The 14,322-nt window shown below is 43.7% G+C and overlaps 1 protein-coding gene across 2 annotated transcripts; it reads left to right on the forward strand.

The window, feature by feature from the left end:
- Positions 1-3,596: 3,596 nt before the first annotated feature.
- LOC115403213 (cell surface glycoprotein CD200 receptor 1) lies at positions 3,597-10,381 on the forward strand. 2 transcript variants are annotated; one of them, XM_030112058.1, is made up of 7 exons: positions 3,597-3,793; positions 6,210-6,251; positions 6,751-7,038; positions 7,206-7,475; positions 7,587-7,677; positions 7,764-7,806; positions 7,909-10,381. In XM_030112058.1, exons 1-7 carry the CDS (start codon positions 3,727-3,729, stop codon positions 7,996-7,998), a joined length of 891 nt encoding a protein of 296 aa, XP_029967918.1. In that variant the 5' UTR covers positions 3,597-3,726; the 3' UTR covers positions 7,999-10,381. The 2 variants fall into 2 exon arrangements, with proteins under 2 accessions (XP_029967918.1, XP_029967919.1); XM_030112059.1 differs by lacking the exon at positions 6,210-6,251.
- Positions 10,382-14,322: the final 3,941 nt, after the last annotated feature.

The following is a 14,322-nucleotide window of genomic DNA, read 5'->3' on the forward strand; positions in this document are numbered from 1 at the left end:
TGAAGGTGCATTCGGGGCATGGAAGTAAGCGTCCCTCAAATCGACCGATGTGAACCAGTCCCCTTGAGAGACGGTTCTCCAGATCTCATTCAGCGTCAGCATCTGGAACAGCAGCCCCTTCAAACAGCAGTTAAAGCTTGTGTCCGGAGTTTCCGTTTGTTTCCAATGTATGTATCATTTTTTAACAGAGCTTAAATGTGTTAGTCTGGTTAAATACTACTATATAATATTAGCATAAAGCAATATAAAAATGTATTTATGAGTTCCACCTTTGTCTCATAGACCCCCATGTTATCCGAAAAAGTGCCGGTCAGCGTCAGCCAATAGATTACGAGCTTCCGCTTTGTCATGCTGTCAATCAACATGTGCACGCAGCCAGAGAGCACACGCACTCGCCCAGACAGAGGTGAGTTAGCTGCGCAACAGCCACCCCGCTTACCTCAGATATATCCATGGCCTGCTGAACATCCACCATAAACAGCTAAACATGTAGGATGTCTTGGGGACTCGGAGGCACTCATTTTCACCCGACGGATAATGCGCGTGCATACTTGAAGGGGCGTGGCTTGGTCGCTCAGAAAGCAGAGGGAGGGCGGAACCTCGAGACGTTGGATTAAAAAAAACTCTAATTCTTTCAAAACTCCGGACACGAGCTTTAAGGCCACTCAGATCCAGTATGGGGTGAAATCCTCCAGTTTTCTTGGGTATGAGGAAGTACACTGAATAGAACCTCCCGCCGGGTCCACCAGGGGCTCTACAGCCTCAATCGCCCCCTTGGCGAGGAGGGTGGCCAACTCCTGGTCCAATGCTATTGCCTTCACCAAGTCCCTGATGACAGTCATGGTGGCCTTCCCGAGAATGGGGGGCCGGCGTCGTAACTGCTGCCTGTAACCCCAGGTCAAGGTGGAAACCACCCAGGGCTCTGCGGCCGTAGCCGCCTAGCGACCCAGCTGCTGATGGGAAAAAGAACTGACGACCGGCCCCCGGACATCAATTTCTGGACCGCCGGGGCACCAAGGGAGAAAGAGGGGTGACCTGAGGAGCGGCCACCGGGATGGCCAGTGGGACGACTAGCAGGACCCACGTCCCGGGTGCGCCAAGGTCGTAAGGACGCAGGGGGGCGTAAGGCCCCTGCTGACCCCTGTGGCACCTGCCCGGGAACAGAGTCCCCTGCAGGGCAGGGCCCGAGAAGTGGGCGAAAACGCGACCGGCCAGAGGAACCATGCCCCACGGAGATTTCCGGGGGGAAATCTCCGTGGGGCATGGCTCCTACCGAGGCCCACCAATTGCCGCCTGGTCTCACAAGCGCGAGCCGACCACTCCAGTACCTCCACCGCGGCCGAGCCAAAAAGCTGCCCGGGCTCCACCGCTAAACTCAGGAGTGCCTGTTGGGACGCCTCCTATAAAGGGTACTGTGTCAGCCACACCTGGACCAGCAGAGACATTATCCGCCCCAGCTCCATCGAAACGAGGGCAAAGACCTGGAGAGCTGTGTCAGAAAAATCCAACAGCGGAAGTGTCAACACAGGCAGAGAGCGTGAGCAGGAGGTGGGCCAGGGAATTCACTATACGCAGAGCCTACGCACCGGCATTATAGACCCTCATGAGGAGGTCATCCGTTATATGGCACTGAGGTCGAGGGAACCTCATTTCCGACTGGAGGGATTCCTCTGCAGACACAATGAAAGCCGCTATGGCCAGCTCCACATCGGGCACATTCTCCAGGCTAACCTCAGCTGCGCCATGCATGGCTGCCAGTGTTCGACCATCCACCGACACCGTGGCCGCGCTATTCCTCCAGCTGGAGTTCAATGCTCTCAGGAAATCCTCCAAGGGAGGGACGACGAACGCGGATGGGGGCTGCCTGCGCCTGAAGAAGGCGCTGACAGAAGCAGGCTGGGCTGCCTGGGGGATCTCCCACTGCAGCTGCGCCAAAGCCACATGAATAATAGTTTGCATGGACTCATCCTCCATCTCGCCCACCGAGCTCTGAGACGACCGGAGGGACTGCTGCTCCGACACCACAGAGCCCCACTCACCTCGGAGATTCCCTGCTCCAACACGGCACCCCGTACAGCGGGGCCAAGAGCCGACATAACCAGTCAGACAAACTCCCGCAGTGGCCAGCAACAACAGTGAGCTACGCCAGCAGCGTTGCCAACGCTCACAGCGATTCTCCGTCCGCACTCGCAGCTGAACACAAATAGCGCAGATAACACAAATAGCGTAGGTAACGCAAACAGCGTGGGCAATGCAAACAGCGCAAGTACCCCAAATAGCGCAGGTAACGCCAATAGCGCAGGTAATGCAAATAGCGCCACTATGCCAATAGCGCGGCGCCTCCCACGCTTGCAGCATAGCAAGCTAACAGCAGTTACTTACCAAGACCCGCTGCCTCAGTAGGGCCAATAGCCTGGGAAACCCTGATGCGGCAGACCACACCGGCCACGTATCAACCAGCCCAGCTCACGTAGCCAAAGCCAGGCGGAGAAAGCACAACAGCGCACCCGTGCAGTGGAGAAGCACTTCCCGCGGGGCTAATACCCATGGCCGGGGGCCGTACAATCCAAGGGGAGCGTCAGCGTCCAGCTGCCTCGTGCACTTCCAAACAGCAACCTTACCGTGATTCCGGCGATTGGGAAAGATCTCACCACGGAGACTCCACAGCGACGTCCAAGCATTGCTGTGGAGATGGAACGGTTCAGTTACAGTTGTGGCCTTTGGAGGGCCTCCGCAGCTCCGACCAACATTGTCACAAAGCTCCCAGCAAACGAGCTCAAATGATGCCAAATAGGCACTTCCCGTATCTTCAAGCCTCGAACTGAATGCGAGAAGAAAAAAGGAGTCGAACCTGGGCTAAGTTATAGCAGTTCCTGGATCACCCAGGGGTCACGAGTGACATTGTTGGTATACATACTTGAACTGCGCATGCGCGAAGAGAACATTCCAGTGCTGTAAGCACCACCTCTGGCGGTCAGTAGGGATGAAATAGAACTCACTGTGAAGAGAGAGTGCTAATCAATACAAAAACATCTTGTATTATAATTATTATTATTGTTATTATTATTATTGATTATCTGATTAGCTTTTCAGCTTTTCAAGACTGTGCCTTGATTAGTGAACTGTACAAATATGTGGAAGTTAAGGGTTTTTTGTTTCATTGTCTAAGAGAGGTGTGAAGATGTAATCTTATCTTCTGTTATTTATTCCTTCCTTTTTTAAAATCTCTTTACAAGGGGAAAATTGACAATATTTAAAAGACAGCTTATGAATTCCCACATATCTTCCTCAAAGTTTTATCTATAATCCTGAGCCCAAAGTCTAGAAAACTGTGAAAATCTTGTCCCTAAAACACATCAGTTAAACTGCTTCATACTGTAATGAGGTTAAACCCGGCTGAAGTGAACTCCTTCCATGTGTTCAGCTGGCTGTGTTGAAAGAGGGTGATCATGTGCCCCGCAGCAAAGGAAACAAGCGGCTGTTTCGAAGAGGAAGACGTCACTCCGTGGGTCTCGGAAGGAGGGAGGGATCTGTTTGTCAGACATCCTATTTATGTGTCACGACGGGGATGAGGAGGATCAGAGGCTTTTCAGTCATCTCAGAGTGAGGGAACCTGCAGAACATGGGGAGTGAGTGACGTCTCCGCTCCATGGTGTTTGAGGCTCGTCGATGCTGTGGATGATGTGAGAGGAGCCGCCGCAGCAAGTTTGCAGAAGACGAGTGAAGATGAGAGGCATGGTGTGGATTTGTGTCCTGCTGGTTTGTTTTTCTGAAGCGTGGAGTCTGGATCCAGGTTTGAACTCCTCTTCTCATATGATATGATATCTGAGCGCAAACCCTGATGGGGACTGCTCTCTTTACATGTTTCAGTTCATCAAATGGCATCTTTTATGCCTTAGTTTTGTGTTTTTAAACTTGGTAAATATATTTGGTTGGTGTGACATTTAAAGAGCATATTTGTGGAAAAATCCGGGGTACAGTAAAAAGGTGACACGAGTGTTCCAGAGCTCACATACAGGAGGGTTTCCCCACATTTTCTGAATGAGCAATGAGCTTTGGGCGTCCGCAGTGGAAACCATGGTTTCAAATCAGATCCTGTGATTCAGATATTACTGTGGGGTTCATGGGGTCTCTGAGTGGGAAAAGAGACGCCTCAACTCGGCGGCTGTGGTTTGAACTCCCCACCTCATGCATGTACTGTGCGTGAGTGTGCGTTATTGTTACATGTAAACAAGTAAGAAAACCATTTTCAGTTTGATTCAGAAGTCTAGGTGTCATTTCAGACAATAAAATTAGCTGTAAACTTTGTATCAATCATATACTTACCAGCTATAATAAATAAATAAATCCCAAAACAGCCAAGTAGCAACCAATAAAGTAATAAGATCATTCAATTTAACTATTTTTAAATATAATTTAGTGACAGCATTTTAACTTTTTAATAAGATGATAAATGAATATGATGACTACACCATCCATAATATGCATTTTTAATGGGTAAATTGCACAAAAACTTTTTTTTATGCTACTAACTACAGTGATGATTGTGTATTTTCTCCGAACGCCCTCTTTTCCCCTTTTCGTAGGCTTTTAGCTATTCATACATTCGTGACATTTCCTCTTCAGTTCGTCCCCATCGATGTCTCGGACTGTGGAAAACCCAAAAATCAGACTCCAGCACGTGTTCAGAGTTTCAAAGAGGTTATCAGAGATCAGATCAGGCACTGAGGAAGATATGGGATGTGACAACGAAACAGATCGACAATGATCTGGCACGGAAACCTGAGGGAAGGTGTTTCTGTACACCGGGGAGGGGAAGACAGGCGAAACACCGAGGGAGGGCTGACGGGAACAGGACGGACCAAACTTTCCGAAAAACAGAAAGAGATCCGAATGTGGATAACTGACAAAGAATCTGGAATTTTGACAGCAGTGGTTCAAATAATCTCACATTTGGTTTTATTACATTTAAAATTCACCAAATTTGTTCCATTGATGGCCATTATAGTGTTATTGGCTGCAACAAGCCCTCTTCTGTCACCTAGACATTTCAAACCTTTTCATTCAGTCACTCATCACTCATTTAATGTTCAGTTTCCTAAAATCAACCAGAGTAACCAGAAATGTAAGAACTGAGGCCATTTTCAATGGAATAAAAATGTTCTCATGAAAAACAGACATAGTGGATTTTAGATGTTTTAACTATTAATTATTATATTGAGCTGCTCTTCCTCAATATTTTTGCTCCTTCTCTCTCTTTTTTTTTTAATTAATTCATTCGAAGTTATTCTGTTTTCATTCTGTTTTCCTTCTTAGGTCTGGTAGCTTTGGAACTTTTTCCAAACATACAGAAATAAGAAGATGATCATGACAGAATCCAAACTCGTCCATCCTGAGCAAATAGGAAATGTGTGTAGAAACTACTTTTTTAAAAAAGAAATTAGATCAATCTCAGTAGTGTTATTGTAGTCTTATTTCTGTCCTCTTCTCTTATGTTCTAGTTCAACTTTTTCCTCTGTTACATTAAATAAAATTTTAGTTTTTATCGTAATTCTGTTATGTGAAGCACTTTTTCCTTTAGTTTTTCTATAACAATAGCTTTACTATTCCATCTGTCACTCAGTTGATCAAGCTCGTGTTGTAAATCTGGAAAAAATACAAATACTGATTAGTGCTCTCCTATGTTTAATTTATTTTTTTTTTTTTTAAATAAAGCAAGCAACAGTTGCGAATTATTGCTTGCACTTTTAAAGACAGACGCAGCCACATGCAGCTGATGTCTGTGTGCTCCGCTGATGTTAAAGTACTTTTTCTTTTTTATATATATAAAAATGCATCAAACTGGTGCATTAAATAACTGGGAAAAAGTCAAACAATATAACAGGTTTTTTTGTTGTTGTTGTTGTTAGTCAGTTTTTAGCAAATTAAACTGAAGCACAAGTAACCACATGTGGTCCCATTGTCAATACAGGATTAAATAGCAAGTTATTTAGTTAGTTAGTTAGTTAGTTAGTTTTCTCACCCTGCAGCGTGTTGATCTGTCAGACCTTTTTAATCACATCACTACTAAACCTTAACAATCTCACTAACCAATCAGCTTTGTCGCCTCTAACTGATGCTACACTGACTGTTTTCTTGTTGATAGACCTGCTAACTTTCTGACTCCTTGACTAACTTTCCCTCCATAAATCCTCCTCTGTGTCTCTCAGGAACTAATGAGCGCCGCCCGGCAAACGGCACCACTGTCTTTGGTAAACTCCTCTCACCATGTTTCTTTCAGCTGCTTTGAAAATATAAAAACAGACGATAAATGGTTTTTGGATACTATTTATTTTCTGCAAATCCATTTTTACTCTTCATGTTTTAACCCGTTTTCATGTTTATACATACAGCACTTTGAGCTGAATATCAGTACTTTTTTTTTTTTAAGAAAATACGTTTTTTCTTCTTCTTTTATTTTGTTTTGAAAACTATTTATAAGCTAATGGGTTACTGTGATAAATGTATGCTATTTTTGGACCATAAAATTACATTTATAACTTTTCTGCAACTTTTTAGAACATTTCATGATTTTTTTTTTTTGTAAATCTTTTTGTCAATTTGATCCTTTCCACGTCATTTATGATTTACTTCATATGATATACAGATATTTAAGACATTGACTCCATGAGGATCACTGTCGATCCTAAACTACATCCATGTTTTCTGTGTGCGTATAACAATGCTGTTATGTTTCTTTTTATTCAACAGTTCGCAGTGCGTTCACGTTCGACGCCGGGAGCCAGGTCAACCTGACGTGCAGCAAAACCATGTCGAACAGAACGATTTATGTCATCTGGCGTGTAAAGCTGAAAAACAAGGAGTGCTACATATCCATAGAGAACAATCAAACGGTGGACAAGTGCCTCGACGGGAAGTCACTGCAGCACTCCAACCTGCTCATCCCGAACTTCTCCACGGAGGACGTGGGGGTGTACAAGTGTGAGTTTGTTTACTCCGGAGGAAAAGAGGATCACATTATCGACCTCAGCATCATAGGTGAGATTTCACGAAGCATGAGAAAAAGAAAACGTTTTCATTTTAGTTTAGTACTGAAGTTTTTCCAGACATCTTTTCTCGGTTCTGTGCTTCTTGACTCAAGCTCCCCTCCGCCACTAAAGTGGACGTCAAGTCATATTTTTCCTGTCTTATCTTCCTCGTCTCAGTTCCTCCTCAGACTCACGCCTGGTTGGAGTCCAAGAACAACAAGATGGTGGCAGTGTGCAAAGCCGAAAGAGGAAATCCTGCCGCCAACATCAGCTGGAGCCACACAGGAAACGTGCTGTCGTACGAAGCGCTGCCGCAGGCGGATGGATTCGTGACCGTTGAGAGTCGACTGGAGCTTCCCGAAGACACTGACGTAGGCAACCTGAGCTGCGCCGTCAGCCACCCGTCCTGGGTTCAGGCCAGGATCGTGATGCCACAGGCTGAAAACGGTCAGAGAAACTCAAAAAGGGAAAATATTCACATCACCTGTTTTCAAATGACGATGATCTTTAATATTTCTACAAAGTAACGAACAAACTTGGTTCTCTGTGTCACCGCAGCTAATTTTCCCTGGCTCTACATAGTCATTGCGGTGGTGATAGTAACTGCCATTTTCGTGGGATCTGCATCTTTTGCACTGAAGGCGTGGAGGTGAGTTTCAATTTCACCGAACGTTTCACAAAATGACCACTTGAAAAGTTTTCTGTGCTGATATTTTTGTGCCGGTTTGTGTTCAGGCGAAGCCGACAAGCAGACGTCCCACCATCGAAGCTTCCTCCAGTGCGTGTTTCTTTCCTCTCTAACGTTTAAAAGATGATTTTTTTTTTGTTGTTGTTGCTTTTTAACCTTTCTTTCATGACCCTTTGCGTTTGTTTCTTTCAGACGGAGTATGTGGAGGAAGTGGAGCCCTATGCAAGCTATGTTCAGCGTGTTAACTCCATCTACAACTCATCCGCAGATCTGTTCACTTGAAACGCCGCTCAGGCAACACACACGCACACGCACACACACTCACGCACACACACATTTGCAGCAGTTTCCACGCTGAAGGCTGTGAAACCTGCATTATGCTGAGACAGTAGCGAAGGGAAAGCACGATGAAAGACTTCCGTTTGGAGAGGGAAATGTTTCGCACAAAGCCTGCCTGATGGAACAGCAGCGCCGCCTGATGCTCACAACACCCTGCGTCACTCTCATGGAAAATGTTCATCAATATTTCTGAAGCAGTCCAATGCAAGACCGAAAAATGCAATTTTGAGTCAAGCGTCGACCGAGGGCGTACAGATATTTGGTGGAATTTTTTTTTCCTCATTATGATCTACAGTTGTATATAATTAGAGTTATATGTTAATTAATTGTGAAGTTCAATACATTTCAGGGATTTTGTCTTAATAAAAACACAGAACACTTGTAATTATTTGACACAACTGCCTCATGATTGATAGAAATGTTCAAGAATTTGAAATAGTTTGTAATGATCCCATGCAGGACACAGCAGCAGGATAAAATCATGATAAAACTACAGATGGTGAATTAAACTATTGATCATTTGATTAAAATATATACTATATTATTGGAAGTGAATTTAGAGTGTTCAATTGATCACAAATAATGAGATAAGGTCATTTCTTTGTGAAAAACAAAACAAAAGTAACTACTTTATGTGAGTGATGTATTTTTTTTGAATGAATTTTATTTATAGCATACAAATCGTTTTTCACTTTGATTATTCTTTTAAGGATCAAAGTGTGTATTCATAAATGTACAGCTGGAGTGAAGCAACAGTTTCACTAGAAATGAACCATCCCAGTGTGAACTAGAAGCGTGGGCTGTTTTCACAATGAAAGGAAAGAGTTTCTGAAGAAAGAAACAAGAAAAGGGGGTGTGTTTGCCCTCTGCTGGTCAATACGCTGTCTGATCATAAAATGCGGCACTGTGTGCACAAAACGCTGTGTGATCTGAAACACTTTGAATAAATCCACCCAGGAAAAACTAAAATACAGCTTGTTTACTCTCCGCAAATATTGAAAAGTTACTTTGAAATGAGTGAAATGAGTTTTCCCTCCCAGTTTTACTCCACGTGGAGCATTTTGACTCAATGCTGTATGTCCAATACTTTCAACATAATTTACAAATTTACCAAAAAAAAGTATAATTTTCCTGAATGTCCTTGTGCGGCGTTGCTCTCGGTACCAGCCTCCGATAAGCCAGAGGTCAAAGTAAAGGTCACACCCACTGGAGTTGGTTTCAGGGTGTTAGATGTGTTTCAGCATAAATTCACAACGAAAAGTGTGATCAGTGCTGGGCCATGAGCACCGCGCTCTGTGATTAATGCCCTCATGGACTTCGTCTGCTGACAGAAATAGGAAGTTAAGTTGGCCTCAGAAGCGTCTTTTCCACCCTCATGACCTGACTCATGCGGACTCGCCTGCACCACAACAACCCGCAACGCTCTGACCTCTACGAGTTTTTTAAATATGTGCAGAAATGTCATTGCTAAGTAAGCAGAAGCACGAATGAAGAAATGTGTTTATAACTTTTCTGATGAATCATGTGTCAGACATAGCTTGGTGCCTGCTGAGCTAAAAATAACGTTCGAACACCGGGCTCTGAGAATGGGACTTCCTGAAACAATCACCAGCAACGTGATGCTTTGTGCAAACAGTGCAAAAAGTTGTTTTTGGAGCAAAATTCTAAGAAAAAAGTTCAGATTTATTTAAACCGGGTGACACATCTTCAATCAACAAAACAAATTTTGCTGTAGGTTTTATTGATGTGCAGTTATTCTCAGTCATTTCAGGAAAAACTCATTGTAGCATGGAGATCTGGTTCATTTAGACTTTTTTTATATCACCTAGTAGTTTGTAGTGAAATAATAATTCATATACATTTTGAAAGAGTTTAAAGCTTTGTATATTTTAGATTTAATGACATTACCACCAGAACCGTGGCACAGAAATGATTCATGTTGGTTTGCATTTCGTCTGTAAAAAGTCCAAATCCAACGCGTTCGCCCTCCTGAGGAAGCCGTGACTCTGTTGCACACTGAGTGGTGGTGTTGAGTCATTTTGGCATCAGGGTTGATTTTTTAATCCCCCATTATTTTTTGTCATTTCAGTGTATTATTTCTAATCCCTCTCAGTCCGTCCGTCCTTTATGTCCGGCTGACTGCAGGTCAGTACAGGGGCTGCTTTGGACGGTTCAAGGAACTGATAAAATAAGAAAAACAAACAAATCAGCATTTTGAAATCTGCATTTCTGGATGATTCCACCTTTTCTACATTCATATGTGCTCTCAAAATGTTTCAATCTCTAGATTTTTTTTCAGCAAATAAACTCTGCTGACTGTGTGGGGTCCATCCGTTTTTTTTTATTGTTTTTTTTTTTTTTTTTACAGCTGCCTGGTGAAGATGTTTATGAAAATACCAAACTCTCGAAATGCAGTGAAAACTGTGCTGGTGGGTTTAGCGGGGATTCATCTCCACAGGATCAACACGGAAAAAGTCTGACGTCTATCAGTGTTAAAAGCCACACACACCTGCAGCTTTTCTGGGTCACAGTCTTTCTGAAACCTCCTGCCCGAGATCCATTTTTGTTTTTAACTCTTCATTTTTTTTCTCAAGAGCCTACATTTGTTTATTGGCTTTGCCGTACGTTATCTTGTGACACTAAATTATTCAGACGATTTTTTTTCCTCACTTTGCAACTTCAGATTTTTCTTTTTTCAAAAGCCAGATCCATCAACCAACCCAGCTTCACTTCTTCACTCTTTTCCATTAAAGCCTCCATGTTCCTGAGCTGTGAATGAAGAGTTTTATCCTCTCCTCTCTGGCATCGGATCTCAGTTACTGTACAAGAAGAATCTCCAGATTCTGCAGAATATTCATCCGTTCAGGCTCTGATGTTGCTTGACTTTTCCAAATTACGTTATTGTTGTAGATGATTATTTTAAAGTGTTATGACCTGAAAGCATCCTTGCCTGTTGCTGGATGATACAGGGCCGTTCAGGTGTGTTTGAAACAACAAATCCTCGGTTGTTCACTGGTCAGTTGATGTTCCCCGTTTTTCAATTGGACCCTTTATGAGCAGACAAGCTGTGGGCTCCACACACTCCCACCGCAAGCGCAGCGTTCACACCCATCTGAACATCAGCTTTACTGAACATGATGTCTGTCTTTTACTTGTCAGTGCTAGAAGGCAGAATGGCACGTCTCCCTCAGTTCCTGTGACGTGTCCCAGTTCAGGCAGGCGTCCAGGTGAAGGTCCTCCAGATGTGTGGGAGTCAGGCGGTCCAGGGACCCAGAGGTGTTAAAGCAGCTGACAGCTGAAGAGCAGGGAGCACCCCGGCTGCTGGTTCTTTCACGATCGTGCCGTCGACGACGGGCTCTCTGTACCTGGTCAGGATATGTACCACTTCCCACTGAAGCACAGGCTCTCTTCTTTATAGACAGTGGTTTTCAGATTCCTTTGCTTTCCTGTGATCTCTCTCTGCTAGAAAGTTGCTGTGAACTTTGATAAAATTCTCTTCTATTTCGCTATTTTGCCACAGAGCAGATGAAGCAGGCGTCCAGGTTCGATCAGCCCCTCCCTCCTGTGACTGAGCTCTATTAATTTTATGAAGTTTTTAATTTGTCAGTGTTTTTTCTTGGGCATCATATTTAGACTTATGTCTCCATGCCATCCTTTATCTGAGCTTATATTGATTTAAATTACATAAATCCTGATTGCATCTTGAAAGATTTCTCAAACAGGAAAGAGTTGAACGGAGGTAAAAATAGTCTTGATCTTGATGTCACACTTTCAGATCAGCGTTCCAGTAACTTTGCTGCCGCAGACATTTCCTCCTTGAGTATTTCTCTTATCAGGTGAGTATTTTCTCCCGCTCTCGTTCAGCCCATGAGGACATAGTCGTCGTCGCAGTCGTCTTTGGCCGAGCACTCTCGCTGGGGCTGCCGGCACATTGCCTCTGGGAGCTTAACCAAGGAGTATTCGCAGTCGTTGTCAGAATCAGCTCTCACTAGATGTGGCCTCTTGGAAAGGTCGTGGTTGATCGAGGCGTAGGTCACGTCATCATGTGGCTGTCGAAAGATTATGAACACATCAGACCTTCATTCGCCGCCTCTGCAGCCAGCCGCCATGGGGATTTGCTTACTATCAGTTGTGTCAATAATTTCTAAAGGTTTAAACAAACAAGCCGGGCCTGGGTTCAGCCAGTATGCAAAAGCAACATCTGACTATGCTTTCATAAAAATAGACAAACTGCTGATGTGTGAAGATAAATGTGGACGTCTACCTTTCTATCTGTGTCCTCATCTGCAGAGTCTCCTGAAACAACAGCTTAATGTCACTGAAATGTAAAAATAATGAGTTTCATGAAAATAACATCATATCATAATGACCAAAAAAGGGTTTTACCTTTTCTTTTTATCTTCAGCCTGGAGAGAAGGAAGATGGAATTAGAACATTTCAACATGAAGACAGTAGGAAAGCTTTATTTAGAAGAGTACAAAAAGTTGCCATTTATGAAGCTGTGAAGCACTGTCAACACAATTTGCACGATTAGAACACACACACACACACACACACACACACACACACACACACACACACACACACACACACACACACACACTGGGCAGTTCCTTGACAGTTTCACAGATGCCAACGTGCTGCAACAGGAAGTATCAGCTCACAACTGACATGTTTGACAATAAATACTGATAAAAGACATAAAAGCCAACATATTTCTAGATCATCGCCTCAGATCACCGGGACTGTCATGAACAGCAGGACGAGTTAAATGAGTCTGCTTTGAACATGAGAAAACTTTAATATTTAATGCAAATGAAGAACTTAAGAGCTGCTTACAAAAGACAAACATGCAGCAATAATCAGCTGTTTTTAACTTCAGCTTATTGTTTAGATTAATTTCTTGACTCTCTTGTGCGACCGTGCTTGTGTGGAAGATACCTCTCTCGCTGTCTGAGCAGCCTGTGAATGGAAACTTTGAATGTTAACTCTATGAATGAATTTTTGATGTTTCTGAGTGTGATTACTTACCCTGACATGCAGCTTCCCATCATGAGCCGACAGTTCACCTGCTGCAACATCCAAAGGCTGAAACCCCAGAGACTGACGTCTCCTCTCCTCTCTCTGTTTCTCTGTCTGAGAGAGAGAGAGAGAGAGAGAGAGAGAGAGAGAGAGAGAGAGAGAGAGAGAGAGAGAGAGAGAGACAACCTATTTGTGCAGGATTCTTTTTTTTTTTTTTTTTTTTTGTGGTTGTGATTTCCTGTGCAACAAAACCACAAACCCACCCCACATACGTGCTGCATGCACAAAAATGAATGTGTGCACAGGTTTGCAGAGAAAAACTTTAACGCTAGAAATAACGTTTTAATGTAATTAAACACAAGTACGCAAAGATTTCACACAGTCAGCAGTCATTTGATGGTAAAGAATTTGATAGTTTCGTCCTTGCTACTTGATGAAGGCAGCAACAGTATTGACTTTCACCTCAGACCAACAGGAGCGACCTGCAGCGTCTCGTGCAGCAGCAGCAGCAGCTTGACGCTCGCTTTGCCTCATCCACATGATTGTGCAACTTTTCTTGCTGTGCAATTTGAGGAAGTCTTGGTTTTTTGGGGTTTTTTTTTTTATCATCAACGAGCTCAAAGTCCAGTTCAGTTGGACGGATGTCAGTGTCATGTAGAGAGATCTTTGATACGGCCAGTGTGTAGATGGAAACATCTTGAAATGAAAATGTTCAGCTCAACTGAAGGTTTCAAGGTTTGTTTGTTTTTTTGCAGGTGAATGAAAGATAGCAGTGATTGGCTCTTTCTCTCTAATTCTAAAACAATCTGTCCCTCCACGATCTGCTTTACAAGAAACTCATGGTAATATGTGCCTTTGTATCACATTAAAACATTGTGTGTGTGTGTGTGTGTGTGTGTGTGTGTGTGTGTGTGTGTGTGTGTGTGTGTGGGTGGGTGTCTTCCGGGTTTTGTGGCTTCCTCCCACATGTACTGGGTATTTGAAAATTAACATATTGTCAGCTGCATTAGATTTATGTGCATAGTGCAGTCAAAGATGCACACACACACACACACACACACACACACACACACACACACACACACACACAGGGATGAAGGGATGTAAGGGGGAAGTTTGGATCGATTGCTGGATGTCCTGTACTATTCATGTTGCTCAGTATGCAGCACCACTTTAATTTACTGATAGTATTAAACTTACTTTAAATAACTGTGAGGTTAATAATGAGGAAATGTGGCTGATGTG

Source organism: Salarias fasciatus, chromosome 16 (assembly GCF_902148845.1).
Source record: "Salarias fasciatus chromosome 16, fSalaFa1.1, whole genome shotgun sequence".
Lineage (NCBI taxonomy): Eukaryota > Metazoa > Chordata > Actinopteri > Blenniiformes > Blenniidae > Salarias > Salarias fasciatus.